General features: G+C 35.4%; 1 protein-coding gene across 1 annotated transcript in view; it reads left to right on the top strand.

Moving 5' to 3' along the window:
- LOC116340806 (roundabout homolog 2-like) overlaps positions 1-14,284 on the top strand; it is a 50,902-nt gene extending 36,618 nt beyond the window's left edge. The window contains exons 6-17 of the mRNA XM_031767490.1: positions 3,434-3,718; positions 3,879-3,946; positions 4,099-4,156; positions 4,361-4,448; positions 4,605-4,616; positions 5,083-5,129; positions 5,269-6,546; positions 6,640-6,976; positions 7,150-7,310; positions 8,543-8,723; positions 9,625-10,115; positions 10,439-14,284. Coding sequence (XP_031623350.1) covers positions 3,434-3,718; positions 3,879-3,946; positions 4,099-4,156; positions 4,361-4,448; positions 4,605-4,616; positions 5,083-5,129; positions 5,269-6,546; positions 6,640-6,976; positions 7,150-7,310; positions 8,543-8,723; positions 9,625-10,115; positions 10,439-10,827 — 3,395 coding nt within the window. The 3' untranslated portion in view covers positions 10,828-14,284. The remainder of the gene's footprint in view (positions 1-3,433; positions 3,719-3,878; positions 3,947-4,098; positions 4,157-4,360; positions 4,449-4,604; positions 4,617-5,082; positions 5,130-5,268; positions 6,547-6,639; positions 6,977-7,149; positions 7,311-8,542; positions 8,724-9,624; positions 10,116-10,438) is intronic.
- The last annotated feature ends 3,787 nt before the right edge of the window (positions 14,285-18,071 follow it).

Below are 18,071 nucleotides of genomic sequence, written 5' to 3'. Positions count from 1 at the left end.
ATTGGCATTCAGTGTGTGCGTGCTTAAATTCAATGTGAGAAAAAGTAACTTTTACTGCAATATAATTTTATAAAATGCGTACCGAAGGAGTCGATCGGTAATGGTGTTGACGCAACGCCTTTGCATAATGTAATGTGAATAAAATTCAAATAAATTTTTATAACCAATAAAATCGATGCGAGTAAATTGCGTTTTGTGATTCGAATTTATACCCCGTTCCGATATTCACTGTCGTTTAACCAAACTTAACCATCACGTACTTGCGATTCAACATGCGCGCACCGTCTTGACGATGTGGTACGGGCGACAATGTCGATAGCACTTGAACTGAATAAAAAGTATGCGTGTGTGTGTGTGTGTGTGTGTGTGAGTGTAGTCAAAGGTTGAAAATCGTCGTGAGGTGTGACTTTTATCCCAAGAGAAAGTTGTCACCATAAATATGCTATCCAATGTTACCGCTGCAATAGTTTATTAATAATTTAAGAGGTGAAATTCTCCGCATTTCAATTGGCTTCAGTCGTAACTTTGCTGCCGTATGCCTTTTGGGTTAGAAAGAAGAAAAAAATGTGTACATTAGCAAAAGAGCAAAAAAAACTGGTGCGGGAGCTTTCCTTAGGCCAAAAATGTTGTGTCGTTGCTTTAAAATTATTCAAATTCAGTGATTTTCAGTTACTGAAAATTGAATCAATGTCTAACGAGAGACAATTTTACGCCAAGCAATATATTCTGTCTCAGCATTGCCATAACCTAACACAGAACGAATAATTCTTGCCATTTTCCACCGGTTGAAAAAGTTTCTACAATATAGTGAGTATGTGTCGTTGATAGGGGCTATAAATCACATGAAAAAGTGGACTTTTTCATTATTGTAACATGGTGGTAAACATAGATCATTTGTCATTTTTCCGTTGACGTTTTCAAAAAGCAGCAATTATATTCTGGGATGCGGGTCCCCTCCATCAGTTTCGACATAACAAGAATGGGACACCGATTAAATGATTTAAATCATGGAAAAATACAACTCAAAGAGAAACAATAGTGTTTTATCTCATTTTTCGCCCCATCCACCGATAAAATATTGTTTTTAATGAATGTTCCGGACAAAATATTGCTGAATCCATGTAAATGCTGAGCATTGTGCAACCAGTAATTACAATTGGTTAAGCACTCAAAATATTTCGTCGGCATTTTGCTTTGCGTGTGTGTTATTGCAAAAAAAATAACATATTTATGCTTTTGCATTGAATAAATTACAGTATTCATGCAGCGAAATGTGTGAATTTGCGCTCGCATACACAATGTACGATCCAATTTTGGACTTAGGAAAATGGACGTTTGTCGAGCTGAGAGACAGCCAATAGAAATGAAAAATGTGGAAAATTATTATTTTGACCGCTTGAAGTCAAAATGGCTGCCAAAGGTGATGGCATGAAAATGCTCTTTTTAGCAAATACCTTTTTGCACATAAATATGCAAATTGAAAAACCATTCCATTTTCGAATAAGAAAGTCACAGCAAAACCTCGGCCAACGATGAGTTTCAGTTTTTCGAGAGGAAAACTGAAATAAATAATAAAAAAAAAGAAACAAAAATTACATTTATTCCAATTGGTTTTTCACAGGAAATGTTTCCCTTAAGACCATTTTACAATTTACAGCCATGCCACAATACAACGCATATATAAAAGAAAATACCCATCGGTACGATTTATGAATGTTCATAAACCAAACTGGACAACGATACTTACAAGTTACAACTCATTGCTCATGGTTTTGCACAAAAACTCAAACAATATAAACAATATTTATGAAAATTTTCACGTTAAATTTTCGGATTGAATTTGAAACGAACGAAACAAACGAGCAGGAATGTGAACGAAAACCATGTCGAATGATAGTAAAAGAATGTAAAATAAAATAAGAGATTGAATGTAAAAGCAAGAGAGTGAGAGCGACGAAAAAAATGGTAACTAAAATGCACTGATATTTTGGTCGAAATACATTTGCATAATTTTACAATTCAAATTCAAACAAACGATTTTTGGGAAAACAATGAACAAAATGGTTTTGTTGTGTTATTTTTTTTACTCTTGTTTCGATGCTTTCAAATTTGGTCCAGCCAAATTCTGTCCTCGAATGAATGCATCAAAGCTCCATGGTTTAACTACAGTTACCTAGCGATTTATGTGGATTTTTGTTCCAGGACAAGAGAAAAAAATGTTCATTTCATTTTCTTTTTCGAAAGTTGTAAATATGAAATATTGGCCAAAGATTCGCCTCTTTTAAATAGCAAATTAAATTCGATTTCAATAGAAAAGCTCTTGAATGCCAGGAAGAGAAGATATTTGCCACATACTAAAAAAATGAAATGTTCAAGAGTGGCACACCATAATTGTGAATGGCTCTTGGCCAATTTTACCTTTATTGAATGTTAAACAAAAGCTCTCTCTCTCTCTTTCGTTCGCTCTCCCAGTCTACTCACGGCAACACTACAAAAGTAATGAAAAATGAGTACAATGCTGCCGTGAATAAATACCAGTCACCGACTATTGTGATAGAAGCATTAATATTTCCGTCTATGGCATATAAATCATACACAAAAGGTATACGACAATGACGGCAACGACGCGGCACAAACATGTGCGGTTTTGTACTTTCTTCGTTCTGACCATTCATGATTTTCATTTCATTTTTCTTTTTATCTTTGACACATTCGAAAAGACCATGTTGTATTAACACCGGCGCTTACGATACCGAGCTTAGTATATTTATATGGTGGAGACGCTGCTCGGAAAATAAATGAAAACTATGTACAGCCTGATTTCATATCTCAACATTTTTTTTTATTCAATAAAAAATGTGCTCACGTTCAATGTGAATGAAACGTTTAGTACCGGCGATAATGCAACAAAATCGTACAAAAAACGATAAAAAAAATTATTTCAGAAGACGTAGAGGCAGCAACGGAACAACAACAACGAAAAAAATTAGTTGGAAACGCACGATAAAAAACTATACAAACGTTAGGCATGTCGAACAAAACTATATACACAATTTGTATGTGTGTGCTTCTTTCTCTTGCTCATTCGAATGAATGATGTGTCGGTATATGGATTCACGTTCCTTCGCTTTTTCCATTTCGTCGTAAATTTTCCGTAGATTTATTGCTCTCAATTTCTTTTACACTGTAACACTTTACCATTGCAATTTTGAACACCCCAATCCTCTTCTGTTCCCCCAATCACCATCTTTTCTCTCTCTCTCCTTCACTCGCACTGCACATTAATACACACAAAAAAAGCAACAGCACATTCTGTAGTAGTTGTTGAACTCAATTGCTCTGGATTACAATTTTTTCTCGTTTCTCTTTTTTTTCTCCTTCTTGCCATTGTTTTTCGTGTATTTTTCGTTTTCTCTCTTTTTCGAATACACAGTGCTTCGTGATGAATTTCGATTAGAACCACAAAATACTCGTGTGGCTTTAGGTGATGTGGCATTGCTCGAATGCGCTGGGCCCAGGGGCATACCAGAACCCCAAATTTTTTGGAAAAAAAATCAACAAAAACTTGAAATCGAACATTCGAAACGTATTCGCATCGTTGACGGTGGAAATTTAGCCATTCAAGATGCCCGCCAATCAGACCAAGGTGAATACCAGTGCGTTGCGCGAAACGTCGTCGGTGTACGTGAATCAAAAGTCATTACACTCAACGTTCACGGTGAGTTATGCGAACATTAATAAATGCATTCCACTACTTTTATTCATTTCTAGAATAAAAATACCAACGAAAAATGTTTTAATTCGTTAGTGCAATTGCGAAATGCTGATAATATTGAAACTGAACACATATGCGTTTCTTTTGCCATTTCAATTTCTAGTAAAACCATTCATTATTCGAGGACCCATTGATCAAACGGTTGTTGAAGGATCATCGGTTACATTTCAGGTAATGCATAACATGAAGAAAACAGTTGTATGCTATAAGTTTTTCTAACTTTGTAAAGACAATAGAATGCACAGAAACTAATTTAAAAAGTTATCGCAAGAAATTCAAAAGTATTTTCTCTCATACTTTGTTTACTTTTTATGTGAATCTAGTGCCATGTGGGTGGAGAACCAATTCCTGATATTTTATGGCGACGAACAGCAGCAGCTGGTAATGTTCATGTTTCGAAAATATTTTTGTTTACTTCAACGATTTTATGTTTACTTCAATTATGTTTTCATGACATTTGCTTTTCTTAACCATGAGTTAATTTATGTTTATAATTTAATCTAGTTGTTCTTTCCTGTTTTTTTTTTTTTATAATTATGTGTGAAAATAATGTTTCAATAAATATTGTACTTTTAATCGAAATAGGTAACATGCCATTGGATCGTGTGCATGTTTTAGAGGACAGAAGTTTGGTATTAGAAAATGTTAACTTGAGTGACGAAGGTGAATACCAGTAAGTATCTCTATTACTAGTGAATATCTACTATTTACACCGGTGTATATTTTTATTTTTAAATAGATATTACCTCTCACATGATAAATTGTGATTCTTACCTGTAACACAAATAAGCACTAATTCGATTTTCTTTTTGGTTTTCTCAATTTTCAGGTGCGAAGCCGAGTAAGTTTTTTTGAGAATTCAATATTCCAATGAGCGCTAATATCGTAGATTTTTCTTTATCGATTCCACCAATACGACATCTACTAAAAAACTCGCCGATTTCTGTTACTAGTGGTGTTTTAATACAGCTCGTGTAAACGTACAAAGGAACACACTGACTCCGATTCTGTGTATGCGTATGTATTACAAATTCTGCACTCAGTCGTCAATTGTAGCTGCTTGTGCAAAATTTACGATACATACGCATACACAGGATCGGAGTCTGTGTGTTCTTTTATATTGTGTCAAAGTGCTGAGTACCGTGTCAAAGCAACAGTAGTAACAAAAATCGGTATCTTTTTTATCAGATGTCGTATTCATAGAATCGATAAAATTAATTTTTATGGGGAATATACGATACTAGTTCCCATCGCAATATTCTATAATACCAAACATTATGTTTTGTTTGTTTTTCTTTGCTTTGCAGAAATGTTGTCGGTTCCATTTCAGCTGTTGGATCTCTCATCATCCAATGTATGTATTCATTTCAAATTATTTTCGATTTTTCGATTTTCCCTCTATTTTTGTCAGTTTAAAATGTTGAATCTTTTACTGCTACGTGATTTTTAGTTTTAATTTTTCAATTCGAAATTGTTTCTTCACATAAATTTAGCGGCACCAAAATTTGTCATCCGTCCAACCGCACAAATGGTGGATGCTCAAGGCGATGCATCGTTTGAATGTAAAGCCAAAGGTTTTCCACCGCCCACCATTTTCTGGTCAATTGAAGGAAATCGTTCGATTATATTTCCGGGCATGTCGATGGGCACACTCAATGCATCGTCATCGATTGAAGGGCTTTCGGTATTGACCATAAGCCAAGCTAAGCGCTCTGAGAGCGGATTAGTGGTAATTTGTAATGCATTGAATGCCGTTGGTTCGATAAGTGCACGTGCAAAACTATCGATAAGTTCACAAGATGATCGTCCACCGCCGATTATAATTCGAGGACCGGTAAATCAAACGCTACCTGTTAAATCGGTTGCACGTTTGGAATGCGTTGCGATAGGCGTTCCGACGCCAATTATCTCCTGGTATCGTGATGGCATACCATTAGTTGCATCGAATCGTATTAATTTAACGGAATCGGGTGTATTAACTGTGTCTGATTTGCACAAAGACACTGACCAAGGTCTATACACTTGCGTCGCCTCATCACGAAGTGGTAAATCGACATGGAGTGGATATTTGCGACTTGAAACACCGACAAATCCGAATATAAAATTCTTCCGTGCTCCAGAACCAGAAAAAATCCCCGGCCCACCATCAAAACCAGATGTTGTAAATGTAACCGATGACAGTATAACAATCACTTGGATGCCAGGCTCAAAAACTGGTGCGGCCGACATTGTCGGCTATTCGGTTGAAATATTCTCAAATAATATGAGCAAAGGTTGGATACCAGTAGCTTCAAAAATTCCAGAAACAATTTATATGCAACGCGATTTAACGCGCGGTGCCACTTACATTTTTGTTGTTCGTGCTGAAAATATGTTTGGCATTTCACCGCCAAGTTCAATGTCCGATCCGGTTACAACAGGAAAACCAATTATTTATGACGAAGATCTAATACTGACGGAAGCGCAAGCGATTTTATCAACTGGCGATGTTGTTGAATTGCTCGAAGCAAATGCCACCGATGCGTCAAGTGTTCGATTGGTGTGGGAAATTTTAAATGCACAATATGTTGAAGGATTTTACATTTATTCGCGAAAAATCGATCGAAATGATCAATATAAAATGTTGACGGTGTTACATGGTGGTGGCGCATCATCGTGCTTGATTGAAGGCTTAGATGCGTATGCCGATTACGAATTCTTTTTGGTGCCATTCTATAAAACTGTCAAAGGACGTCCATCGAATTCGAAAATCACACGAACGCTCGAAGATAGTAAGCAACGATTGAAACTTTTTTAATTAAACGCACAGTGATTTCGAAACTTTAACTTTTTTCTCGTTCAATTTTTTTTCTTCTATAAATTAGTACCGACGGAACCACCAATTGATATGGAAGCCTCACTATTGAATGCAACGGCCATCTTTTTGAAATGGCAACCACCGCCCGAGGATAGTATTAATGGTGTTTTACTGTACTATCAAATAATCATTCGCGGTTTTGATGCTGGCAACGTATCGAAAATTCTTGCAAATATGTCTGTCGAAGCAACGTCACCGAGTTTGATGCTGGCAAATCTAACAACTGGCGTTACATATTCAGTTTCGATAGCAGCAGCCACTCGCATCGGAATCGGTGTCTATAGCAAACCAGCAGTTTTGCGATTAGATCCACATACCAATAAATTAGATCAGGAATACACACGGTAAGACACTTTTTTCCTCTTTTTTTTCTCCATTCTGTATGGACAATGAACATTTTGCCCGCATAGAGGCAAAAATCATTAAATGCCGTATCACTTTTCTCCTCCCCCACAAAATATATCTCCGAAAAAAAAATTGCTATATATATTCTCTGTTTTCTCTCCATTTTGAACAGGCATCCAATAAATCACAACTTGGCCGACGATATTCTAACACAAACCTGGTTCATCGTAATGCTCGGCTCGATTATAGCCATTATTATATTTTCATTCGTGGCAATGGTGCTTATCAAACGAATCCAATTCATCAAACAAACGTCGCTAACAAATATTCACGGTACGTATTCATATACGCTCAAGTGCATGTTGTCTTTTGAGCGGTTTTCCCCTTTGCAAATGGATTTTTTCTTCTCTGTCTTTTACGTCGAACGAATTTTTCTATCGTAACGCAAAAATGACAAAGAAAATTATTATTTATCATTTTTATGGGTAATTAATGTGTTCAGCAATAAAAATCATCGTTTTTGTGATCGCATACGATTTATGTGAGGAACTTTGCTATCGTATCGTTTTTGTTTTGATTCGCCGCTCACATACATGTCAAAATGAATTTTCCGCGAGTCGTAATGCAAAGCAAAAGAAAAAAAATCGATTAGAATGATTACGCTGGTTTGTGGGCTCAAGTTTAATGTTACATATAATTTGCGATGAATGCATACAACCCACCAAACAACCACATTCGGTAATTTTCGTTGTTTTTGCGCACCGGAACTCAAACATTTGCGGAAAGAGTCATGAAATGCGCGCACACGCTCATGATCCAAGCTCTTCCATGCCTGTTATTTCATTATTATACTATATATCAAACGGAAAATATGATAAATATTAGTCATGGTTAATAAACATGATGATTTTTTTTTTAAATAATAATGTACATCAACTCGATGGAAAAGCTGCGTTGCGAATGTAATTGTTTGTCAGACAAGCAAAATGTGATAGACGTTTCGCGTTGATGTTTATGTGCTTGTTTACTCGTTCAAACCACGCATTTTTGTAACCACTTCCATTTTTTCTAAAACATCATTCTCTTTCTACTTTTATGCACCGTCATTCGTGACAGTCGAATATAAAGCATATGTGTGCGCGTTGATTTTTTTTTCCTTTGGGGTTTTGCTCGTTTTCTACGCTCAATTTGTGAGCTTACATTCAGCGCGCACAAATACCTTTATGAATACGTACATATATGTATGTGGTATTTACTAAACGTTTCTATTTAGAAAGCATGCCCTGCAATAAATGAATAAATAAAAAGCAAACGAATGAAATAAAGAAATTGTGAATGTGCAGATTTCCCAAAGTCATTATCAAACGATTGTGAACAATAAAAAAGCGATTATTTCTGTTTTCAAGCCGACATATGTGAGCACATAGCTTTCTGAAGAAAAATTGCAATGGCACATTTGCCAGCCTGTATAGATGAAGAAAGTTATATCAAGAATGTCTTTCATTTTGTTCAATTTTCCGAGTAAAAAGAAAACAATCGTAACATTAAATCTGATTCAATTATAGGAAATCACGCAATCGGAACGGTGAGGAAATTCCCGACATTGCCATTGAATTCGAATGGCGTTTGGATCGATCCAGCCGGAGGTGTATGGCGTCAAGCTGCAGCTGTTACAAAGGATGGTATTGCCGATTACGCACAAGTTTCGTCGACTGCACCAACACTTCCACTTCCAGACTATGAACGGTAAGCTTATTCGTATATTTTGATTGTCAGAAATGTTGGCCGTCAAAATTGTCAAACGTCAAAAATCAAAATACACACTCACAAAATACAATTTAATTTGATTAGCATCAATGAATTTATCCCGAAACGTAATTTCACGCAAAGTGATAATTTGAGATGAAATTTGACACATTTAACTTTTCAAGTTTGTTAAGCAAATTTTGTTTTCGTCGATCGCTTTCGCACTCTCTGTCTCGCTTTTTCTCTCGTGGTAACTCGCTCGTTTATTTTCTCTACCGAATTCAATTCCCCGAGCTGGGACATTTGAGCTTAAAGTTAAACTTGTACAACGTTCTTCAACTATAAACATCAATTTTGCGTTGACATGGAAAAAACAACGACAACTTTTCCACATGAGCATATATAGATCGGATTTAATTAATTTTAATTTATATCGAATGGCTGAGAGTTTGAGATGACTGCGGCGGTTTCGGTGTTTGAAATGTTTGAAACTTTGCCCAGCAAAGGAATTTAGTTCATTGCGTGCGTAATAATGGATTGTATTACGAGAAGAGAGACAGAGATAGGACGATAAAGTGTGCTTGTCTGAAATATTTTGATGCCATTCACACATGCGAAACATGGAACGGTTCTCGTTTTGTGTTGTGAGATTTATGTTCGTTACGTTTCATATAAATCAAATTGTAACAGGCATCGTATTTACTTCCATGTGGTAAAATTGTGTGAATGTGAATGCGATGCTCGCACTTTTTGGCCTCCAAAAATAACGAACACATTAAAAATCAATGCATGGTTTTTCTCTTCTTGCCTTTAATTTTAACATGATTCCATTCTCTTTCCTATTTTTCCATGCATTTCTTCTCGCTCACTTTGTACGCTATTTTGGATTGTGCGTATGTAGTTTGTCACCGTTAAATATGCCCGATTATGCTGAAGTGGCTGGATGTTCAACATTTAAAAATACACAATCACCACTGTACGACAGTTTTGGAGCGTATGCAACAACAAATCTAGTCCGCAATGTGAACCTATTCACAAGTCCACATTATCCAAATGCGGGCAAAAACAATAGCGTCTATTCAGCAGCAAATGTTTTCCATTACAATGCCAACAACGAACCAAATGGTGGCGGCGGCGGCGGTGGTGGTGGTAGTATTGGTAATGGTGGAACTGGTGGTCGCAATTTCATGCATTCGGACACACATTTTGCAGCAAATGGCAAAACCACAACACCAAAAATGAACATCATTGAAAATAAAATGGACGCCATAAATAATTTAAACCGTTCATCATCGTCGGTAGCAGCAGCCACAGGATCGCCGGCCATCTCATCAGTAGCAACTGACACAACAATGGTCAGCATCAAGAGCGTTCCCTCAACACCACTCATTGGTAAGTGTTTACATCTTATGAATGAATATTGTAGATGAAATTAAGCCCATTTCTCGAGAGAAATTTACGATTAGAACCTTAGTCAGTATTTGAAATCTTTGAGAATTTTGACACCGAAGCTGATTTGACTCAAGCTTAGAGGCAAAAATATTAATTTGTTCTGAAAGTGAAAAGGGAGTTCGTTACAGTTATTAGATATGGAGATTTTTTATTCAGATATAGTTAGTCAGATGTAGTCTCACTCCATTTGATGTCATAAATTTAAAACATTCCGATTTTTACAAATAATATTGATTATTTCATTGAATGCCGTTCACCATTAGGAACAATGCGACGAAATCGATTGCCAAAAAGCGGTCATTGTGATAAAATAAATTTCGGCGGTTGTGACAATGGTCGGGGTATTGAGCAACCGTTATTCATAAAATCGAAAGAAGACGGTAGTTGGACTTCGGTACAAAATTCAGCATATCACCACTTTTCGACATCATCAAATATGTCGCTTGCAGCATCATCATCGTTGACACAGCCATCAGCCAATGCTGCAGTTGCGACAATGGCCAATAATTCTAGCACAAATAAATTTAAGTTAAACGCTAGCAATAATAGTATAAATAGCCCTAATTTAAATAATAGCACCAATAATATCAACAATTTAACACCATCGAATCAAATCCATTTGAGCAGTTTCGGCCGAGCCGATAATGTGTAAATAGAGTTGAAAATGTGCTGAGAAATGGAAGAGAAAAAAAAGAACCCAGCCGAAATAGCATTGACAAGAGAGAAATTGGCATGCAAATTATATCGTTTAATCCGTAAATTTACATATAAAATAAGTGACTATATTGAAAAGAGATACATACAAAGATACAAAACATGCTAACATACATGGGAAAAAGAAAGAATGGCAACAACAGTTTTACTCTAATACACACATATGATGATATCATTCAACAATTTTCGTGCGCGCAAATCGTAGCAAGTAAGTATGTTATATATATATTATCCATTTACGACGTAAATAATGTGTATTTATAAATGTATGATATTCCATTTTGCCACATACTAAAACGGCATCAACGTCACATTTTCGTAAAATATGCACTCACAATCCCGATTCGAAATATCGCATGTATCGACCGAAATGCGTTGGATGCTGCCATATATTAACTGCCATTAAGTATTCATGGAAATCGAAAAGCGATGCCAAGATGACGACGACAAAAAAAAACAATAAAAATAGATCATTCGAAATTAACTCCCAATTTGAAGTTCGAATCCCATCGGAGAATTTGCTTTCATTGGCAAAAGACAAAAGAAATTCCATTGGATCATATTTCAATAGTTTTCTATGCGAACGCTAACCACGTAATTCTTCTCATCGTTTAATTTATGAACGTCGTTCTCCTTTTTTTTTGCTTGTTCATCCAAAACTTTTGAATTATAACCGAGAACCATTCATAGGAAACTTGTGCTTCTGAGATATTGGCGACAGCTTGCAATCGAGTCATACAACAACAAATACCAATTCTGAAGAACCGAAAAAAATAGTTTTGATAGAAAATCGAATGGATGGAAATGGCCAAAAACCATACAATGAAAATTTATGCACATTGAATCGTTGAATGGAAAATAGTTTTATGAATTTTCGAACGAAAGATCGAAATATCTTTTTAATTTTCACAAATTGAGGGTTTTCATCCCTTTTTCTCACTTCTTTTGTTTTGGTTTTTCGCTTTCAATTCATTTCATTAAATTTTGAATATATTTGCATTGATTTTTTTTTCACAAACTTCATCATTCCACCCTCAAAATTAAATGCTTCTGTTGAGCTAGGATTTCGAATTTAAAGCGACTGAAGTTTTACACATTTTAATTTTCATCCATTCGCATCGAATGCTTGAAATTCATTTCAAGTCATGGTAAAATGAGTCGTTTTGTTATTTAGCACCAAAAAAAACCATGATCCAATCCAATCAGAGAAATTTCTCGTTAATTTCACAAATTGTTTGAAAGTAAAAAAAAAGTTTTTGCCATGGAATTGTTTATCGCCGTTGGTCTTCAGCAATATTTCCGTCTCGCACAAAAAAAACCGTCCACCAATTGAGTAGGCGACCGAATTGAATTAATTGAATTCAATTTTCGATTGCGGCTGTGGGTATCGATGGATGGAATGAAAGTGTTATCGATGGAAAATTGTCGATTCATCAATTATTTTACAATAATTTTCATAATATATTCATTGTGTCTGCTTGCATATGATCGACTATAGTCGCTTGTCTTTCCGCTCGAAAAAATGGTAATATACGTGGTATTGTTTACATTTTTTTTTTTGGGGAAAAAAATTCGTAGCCTCAATTTCAATGTACACAAAATATAATAGCTTCCACTTGGTTCGGTGAATGAAAAAATCCGTAGATATTCACGCATAATTTTACACTCGAAAATCCAACGAAGAAATGTATTCGCAAAATCAAAGTAAAATTATAGATAATCACAACAATTGAGCAGCACATATAACGCACGGACATACACACGCGCCCCTATTTTATATGTACAATATTCCCGTTCGTGTAAAGATTTAACAAATACTCATGGCATAAACGGCATAATTCCACTCTTTTATATTTTTGCTTCTAAAAAATTTCATTCACACACAGTCGTTTTCATTGCATTCAGCATTTCGAATACACATGAATCAATTATAAAGTAAATATACGTTTTCCATCAATACATATGTGCTTGTACTACGGTCGTTTGGTCGTTTTCCATCCGAAACGAAAAATATATTATAAAATTATAATAAAAGCGGGATTTTGCACAAACAGCAAATTGAAATCATTTACAAATTAATAATTCATCTGTGCATATCTGATTGAGCGTATGGTTAAATTGTATCTATCTATACCTCTATCAACGTATGCAAAACGGTGAATTGTTCTTTCATATGGTGAATGAAGTGAAAAATAGGGAATCACTGCTTGCGTTACTTGTTGGGGGGGGGGGACGCGAGAAATGTAAAAAGCTTTGAATTCTAGCCACCATCAAACTCCGAACAGTTCGAATCAAGTGTGTTGTCATGAATAATTTGAAAGTTTTCCAATCCAAAATTGACCTCTGGCTTAATTTATGCCACGATTTTGATGGACTGCCGACAATTATTTTTCGGTCGATATTTGTGTGCGCCACATTTTAAAATTTTGCCATTCAACAATGAGTCTTTTGAACTCATCTGGCGCACCATGCATTTTCGATATATCGAACCGGGTGTTTTAGGCACATCTGCCGAAATAGATAGAGTATATGTGCGTAAAGATGTCAAACGCCGTAGAAAACAAATTAGGATATTTAACGATAGCGGGATTATCAATCATGAATACGTCAACATACGCAGCATTAAAAAAAAATAAGCGCAATATTTCCGTTTATTAGCATAAAATTACGAAAAAATCATTGTCATAAATTATCACATTAAAACATCAACATTAATTGATTAATAATATATGAAAAATCACAGAAACATAGGCTATAATATATAAAACGAAAGAAGAGAAATGAATGGCAAGTGGAAAAAAACAATAGAACACACACACGGCATATTTACACATTACACAGAGCGTAATGATTGATGTGAGTGCAATGAATAATGAACAGAGCATAAATTGTGAACAAAATAAAAACTGCATGGCGCAAATGAATTGCGATCGGTAATATAGCCAATAAAATATATTTATATAGGCAATGCACAATATTCACACCACATGTTGTTTATGTTATCAGTCACACATACACAAAAGCAAATGAAAAGTACGTTGCATAACGTTTACAAAACTTATTTGTATAGAAAAACCCAGTAATGGACAAAAATGAAATACGTAAAATATCATTTCCGTACCAAAAAATTATATTAAATGAATGTACCATTAAAATAACCTAGCTAAAAACTGTGAGCCTTACTTTTAACCCATGCTAAAATCAACCAAATTTTCTTTTTCCCTCAAACCGAAACTGCCAATCTATTTTACAGACTGAATATACATACACGCGCATGAAACACGTGTACCAAATGTATTTAACTATGTATTTTAATTGTTTAGCCGGATGGATTTTCAGATGAATCATTTCCCAACCGCAAATGATGAAAATCCTTTTTTTTTTCATTTAAACATTATCGCTTAGTTCTACAATTGTACATAATACGAACTATTAACTAATTTATTGTAATAAAATATTTTCAAAAGTTTAATAATAAAAAAACTATGCATACTGCGATTAATAACAATTGCTCGACGCTTTTATTTGTTATTCATTAAAAAAGTTTGACAAAAAACGACAATTCATAAAACATTAGAATAATGAAGGTGTCATCAGGAGTGGTAAGTGTTTTATAAATGTTATTGTTTCGTTTGAATGCTGTTCAAATAAAAATTACTGTTCAAGCGTAAGTATTACCCTTTGTCATGACCTAAAAACCATTTTGATGGCCCTCTGCAATTAAAGTAAACTATTGTTTTATTTTCAACACCAAATGGAATTTATTTCAGGAAACTATTAATGTCTTTCCATTTCCTTATTCTTTACATTTTGTGATATTGATTCATGCATAATAATCTACAATTGTCGCATTCTCATTAATTATGATAATCGCCGTGGTTTTTGATGGTGTCAACGAGGTAGAACGATCCGTAATTTTTTCCGGCAGGTAAAAACTTGCGTTTTTATTTTAACATTTTCCATTGTGTTTGTGATGAAGCAAGAGAATTCAATGTGATTATTCATTCAAATGACATGGCTTAAGACCATTGAATGTAAGGACGATGAAGAGAGAGAGAGAGAGAGAGAGAGAGAGAGAGAGACCAAGGAAGAGGGAGACGGAGAAAAAACACACAATAGAAATAAAGACAAAACCCAAATTAAACAAATGAGTCAGTGCTGCGGTGGCGTATTTGTTGTGAATGACATCAGCGATATCCACTCTCGAATGAAAACCTGGTTGAACGAAATCATAATTAAAGGCATGTGAAAGACAACAATCGTTCACATCAAAATCATTCATAATATTAATTTAGTCATCAGAATATCGTGATTATTTTTCATAACTTGACAAAGTCTTTCTAACCCTTCGCATTTTTTTGCTCGCTTTTGTACTAATACCTTTTCGCCTTGTGTGCATCAGAAAAGTGCTTTGTCATTTAAAAAAAAATTGTCATATACTTCCATATCATTCTCACCGTATGTATATTGTGCGGAACGACACAAATCTATTCAATTTCCAGTGCGACGAGAGAGAGATACCGAATAAGCAAGCGTATGCATTTTTCAAAATGGGAAAAGGTTTTCCTGTTTCGTCGTCATTCCGGTCCTGTTGTAGTATACTGAGCCCGTGCCGCATGTATGAATGAATAAATGAACGGTCGGGCGATGACGAAAAGGGAATTTCTTTTTTTTTAAGTATAGAATAACACAGTATATATACATAAATTTTCTATATTTGTCGTATACAGCAAATCCACCTCATCAAATGGGACGAAAGCGTCGAGCAACAAACATCAACAGTCGAAGCAATGTGGCAGGCGCTTCGAGCGTACACAGTGCACACACACACACACACTCTATTGTACTTGTACTTATTATTATTTTAATACAAACAACATGAACTGAAAGTGCACTCAACTTCGTTTACAGGCAAATTATGAGCACAAAAGCTTGCAATTAAGGCACATTTCTCAGAAAAAGGGAGATGAAGAGTGAAAAAAAAAATGAAGGAAAAAAATAACGATGCAGACGTAAACAGTCAAATAGAGAGGAAATTATTTTTAATGCAAAAGTATCTCTCTTTACAGGGTTTATTATTATATGCATGCATTTTGCACAATTGCTAACGCATAATGGCTGTTGCCGTTTTTATTCAATGTCATTGTTTTCGAAATGAGAGAAATGAAGAGTGCATGAAGTGAGGGAGAAAGAGCAAAAGCGAAAAAAAACTCCAATGACAATGAAAATTATGCAACTATTATTTGAAAATCGCTTGAATATATGAGGGTGAAATGGTCAGAGCTTATTGAATTCATTTCTATTAATTGTGCTCAATTCTTTCAATCTCGTTGCGATTATGGACTGAATGTGAAGGGGTTCAAAAGTGGTCATTTAGCTTACATAACGTATTTTTTTTGTATATATATGTGAATGGCACGAAAAAGGTATGGCTCAAGAATCATATAGTATAGATTCAATTTACACATGTTTTTGTCATTAAGAATTATATCATTGAACGAGACCAAATCTCATAAATAAAATTGAGCTTTCTCTTTAATACCCCTCTCAATCTCTCTCTCTCTCTCTCTCTCTCTCTCTCTCTCTCTCTACAGAGCACATATTCAAAATTTATCACATACAGAATGTGCATTCTGTAACTAATGGCATTGATAAATGGGATTCAGAAACAAACATCCACACACATACTCACTTCATTTCCTTGGCCGAAAACCCCTTGGCTCGTCTCTTTGGGGATTTATCTCGCTCGATGTGAGATAAGATCCTTGAATTGCATAACTCACTCAATACTATAGTGTGCATTTTGAAGTGTGAAATATTGAATCTGGAGAGGTTTTTTTTATTGTTGTTGCTGTTGTTGATTTTGGCACACCTTGCAAATATACTGTCGGTTGTTGATCCATCAAAATAAATAATATGCAAGTCGAGTAGCACCACCACCACCACCCCTACAAATGGGTATCGAAAGTGCTCAGTGCTCGTTAATATCGTTTTCGAACTGACATGTGTTTTTCTAAACAATGCTGTGCAGCTTCATTTAAATACTGACACAAGCAATTGGGTCAAACGCTTTGACCATACAAACTAATATAAGAATGAACGGCAACGGCACCAACTGTGAACGAAAAAGAGAGATAGAGAGAGCTAAAAACACTGTGTAAAACACAATTGGCCCATATGGACGTTGACATTAAGTACCTGATTCTTGAAACTCGTAATAACTGAACGCACTTAAACTCTCTCTATCTATCTCTCACTCAGTGAGAACGATTGAGGCGAGTGAAAATGGGAGAACGAGAGCGAGGGAATTACGCAAACCATCACGTATAGATGCTGTAACGAGAGCGAGAGCAGATTGGAAAAAGCGAAGAATTACGACGTGACTGAATGACACTTCATGCAAACGTCCATCACACTTGTTCCGGTACCAAACATACACACACACCAACACCAACATGCACAGCAACCAACTAACCAACAGATAAATTTCATTTAAATCCCTTTAATTCTGTTTTTTTTTCTCCTCCCATCACATTGCGTCCGATCATTTCTAATAAAGTAACTCACTTGAACTGCTTTTGTTCGTTTTACACAAAACGTATATAAACTATGGTGCGCTTGAAAACATCGCCTTTTCAACTCTTTTCACTCTTGAAACGTGCTTCATATTCAACGATGATTGCCTAATACATTCCGTGAATTTTTAATCTTTCATTCTATATCCATCCGGAGCTTGCGATCAACGATATTATGCATAACTGAAGGATGATTGTCAAAAAGGCTAAAACTCAAGAGAGTAACTGTTTTCCATTTCACCAACTTTCAATTTTAATGAAATTTTAACAAACCTTCAAAATACCTAAGCTTGTAACATCAGTTACTTCAGTTGACGCATCGGACGTGTTTTCGTCAAAGGAACATTTCTCAACATCGAACAGTACCGTCATCCATAAATCTGTGCTCTAGCCTGCGCAGACATACACAGCTCAGTTATTTACGTGCTTTTTCAACTAAATTCTGTTTAAATATTCAAATCTGCATAATGCGAATGTAATATTTATTTATCAGAAAATTTTCTGAATACATTTTGTGCTCTTTTGCCATATTTCTCTCTATCGCCCGCTCTTTTTCTCTGTCTCTGTTTATTTGCTTGGCAAAATGTTTTTGTTTGCAGTGAAATGC

The sequence above is a fragment of the Contarinia nasturtii genome, unplaced genomic scaffold (assembly GCF_009176525.2).
Source record: "Contarinia nasturtii isolate CC-2019 unplaced genomic scaffold, AAFC_CNas_1.1 Cnas_scaffold_695, whole genome shotgun sequence".
NCBI lineage: Eukaryota > Metazoa > Arthropoda > Insecta > Diptera > Cecidomyiidae > Contarinia > Contarinia nasturtii.
This window is presented reverse-complemented; position numbering and strand designations above follow the sequence as displayed.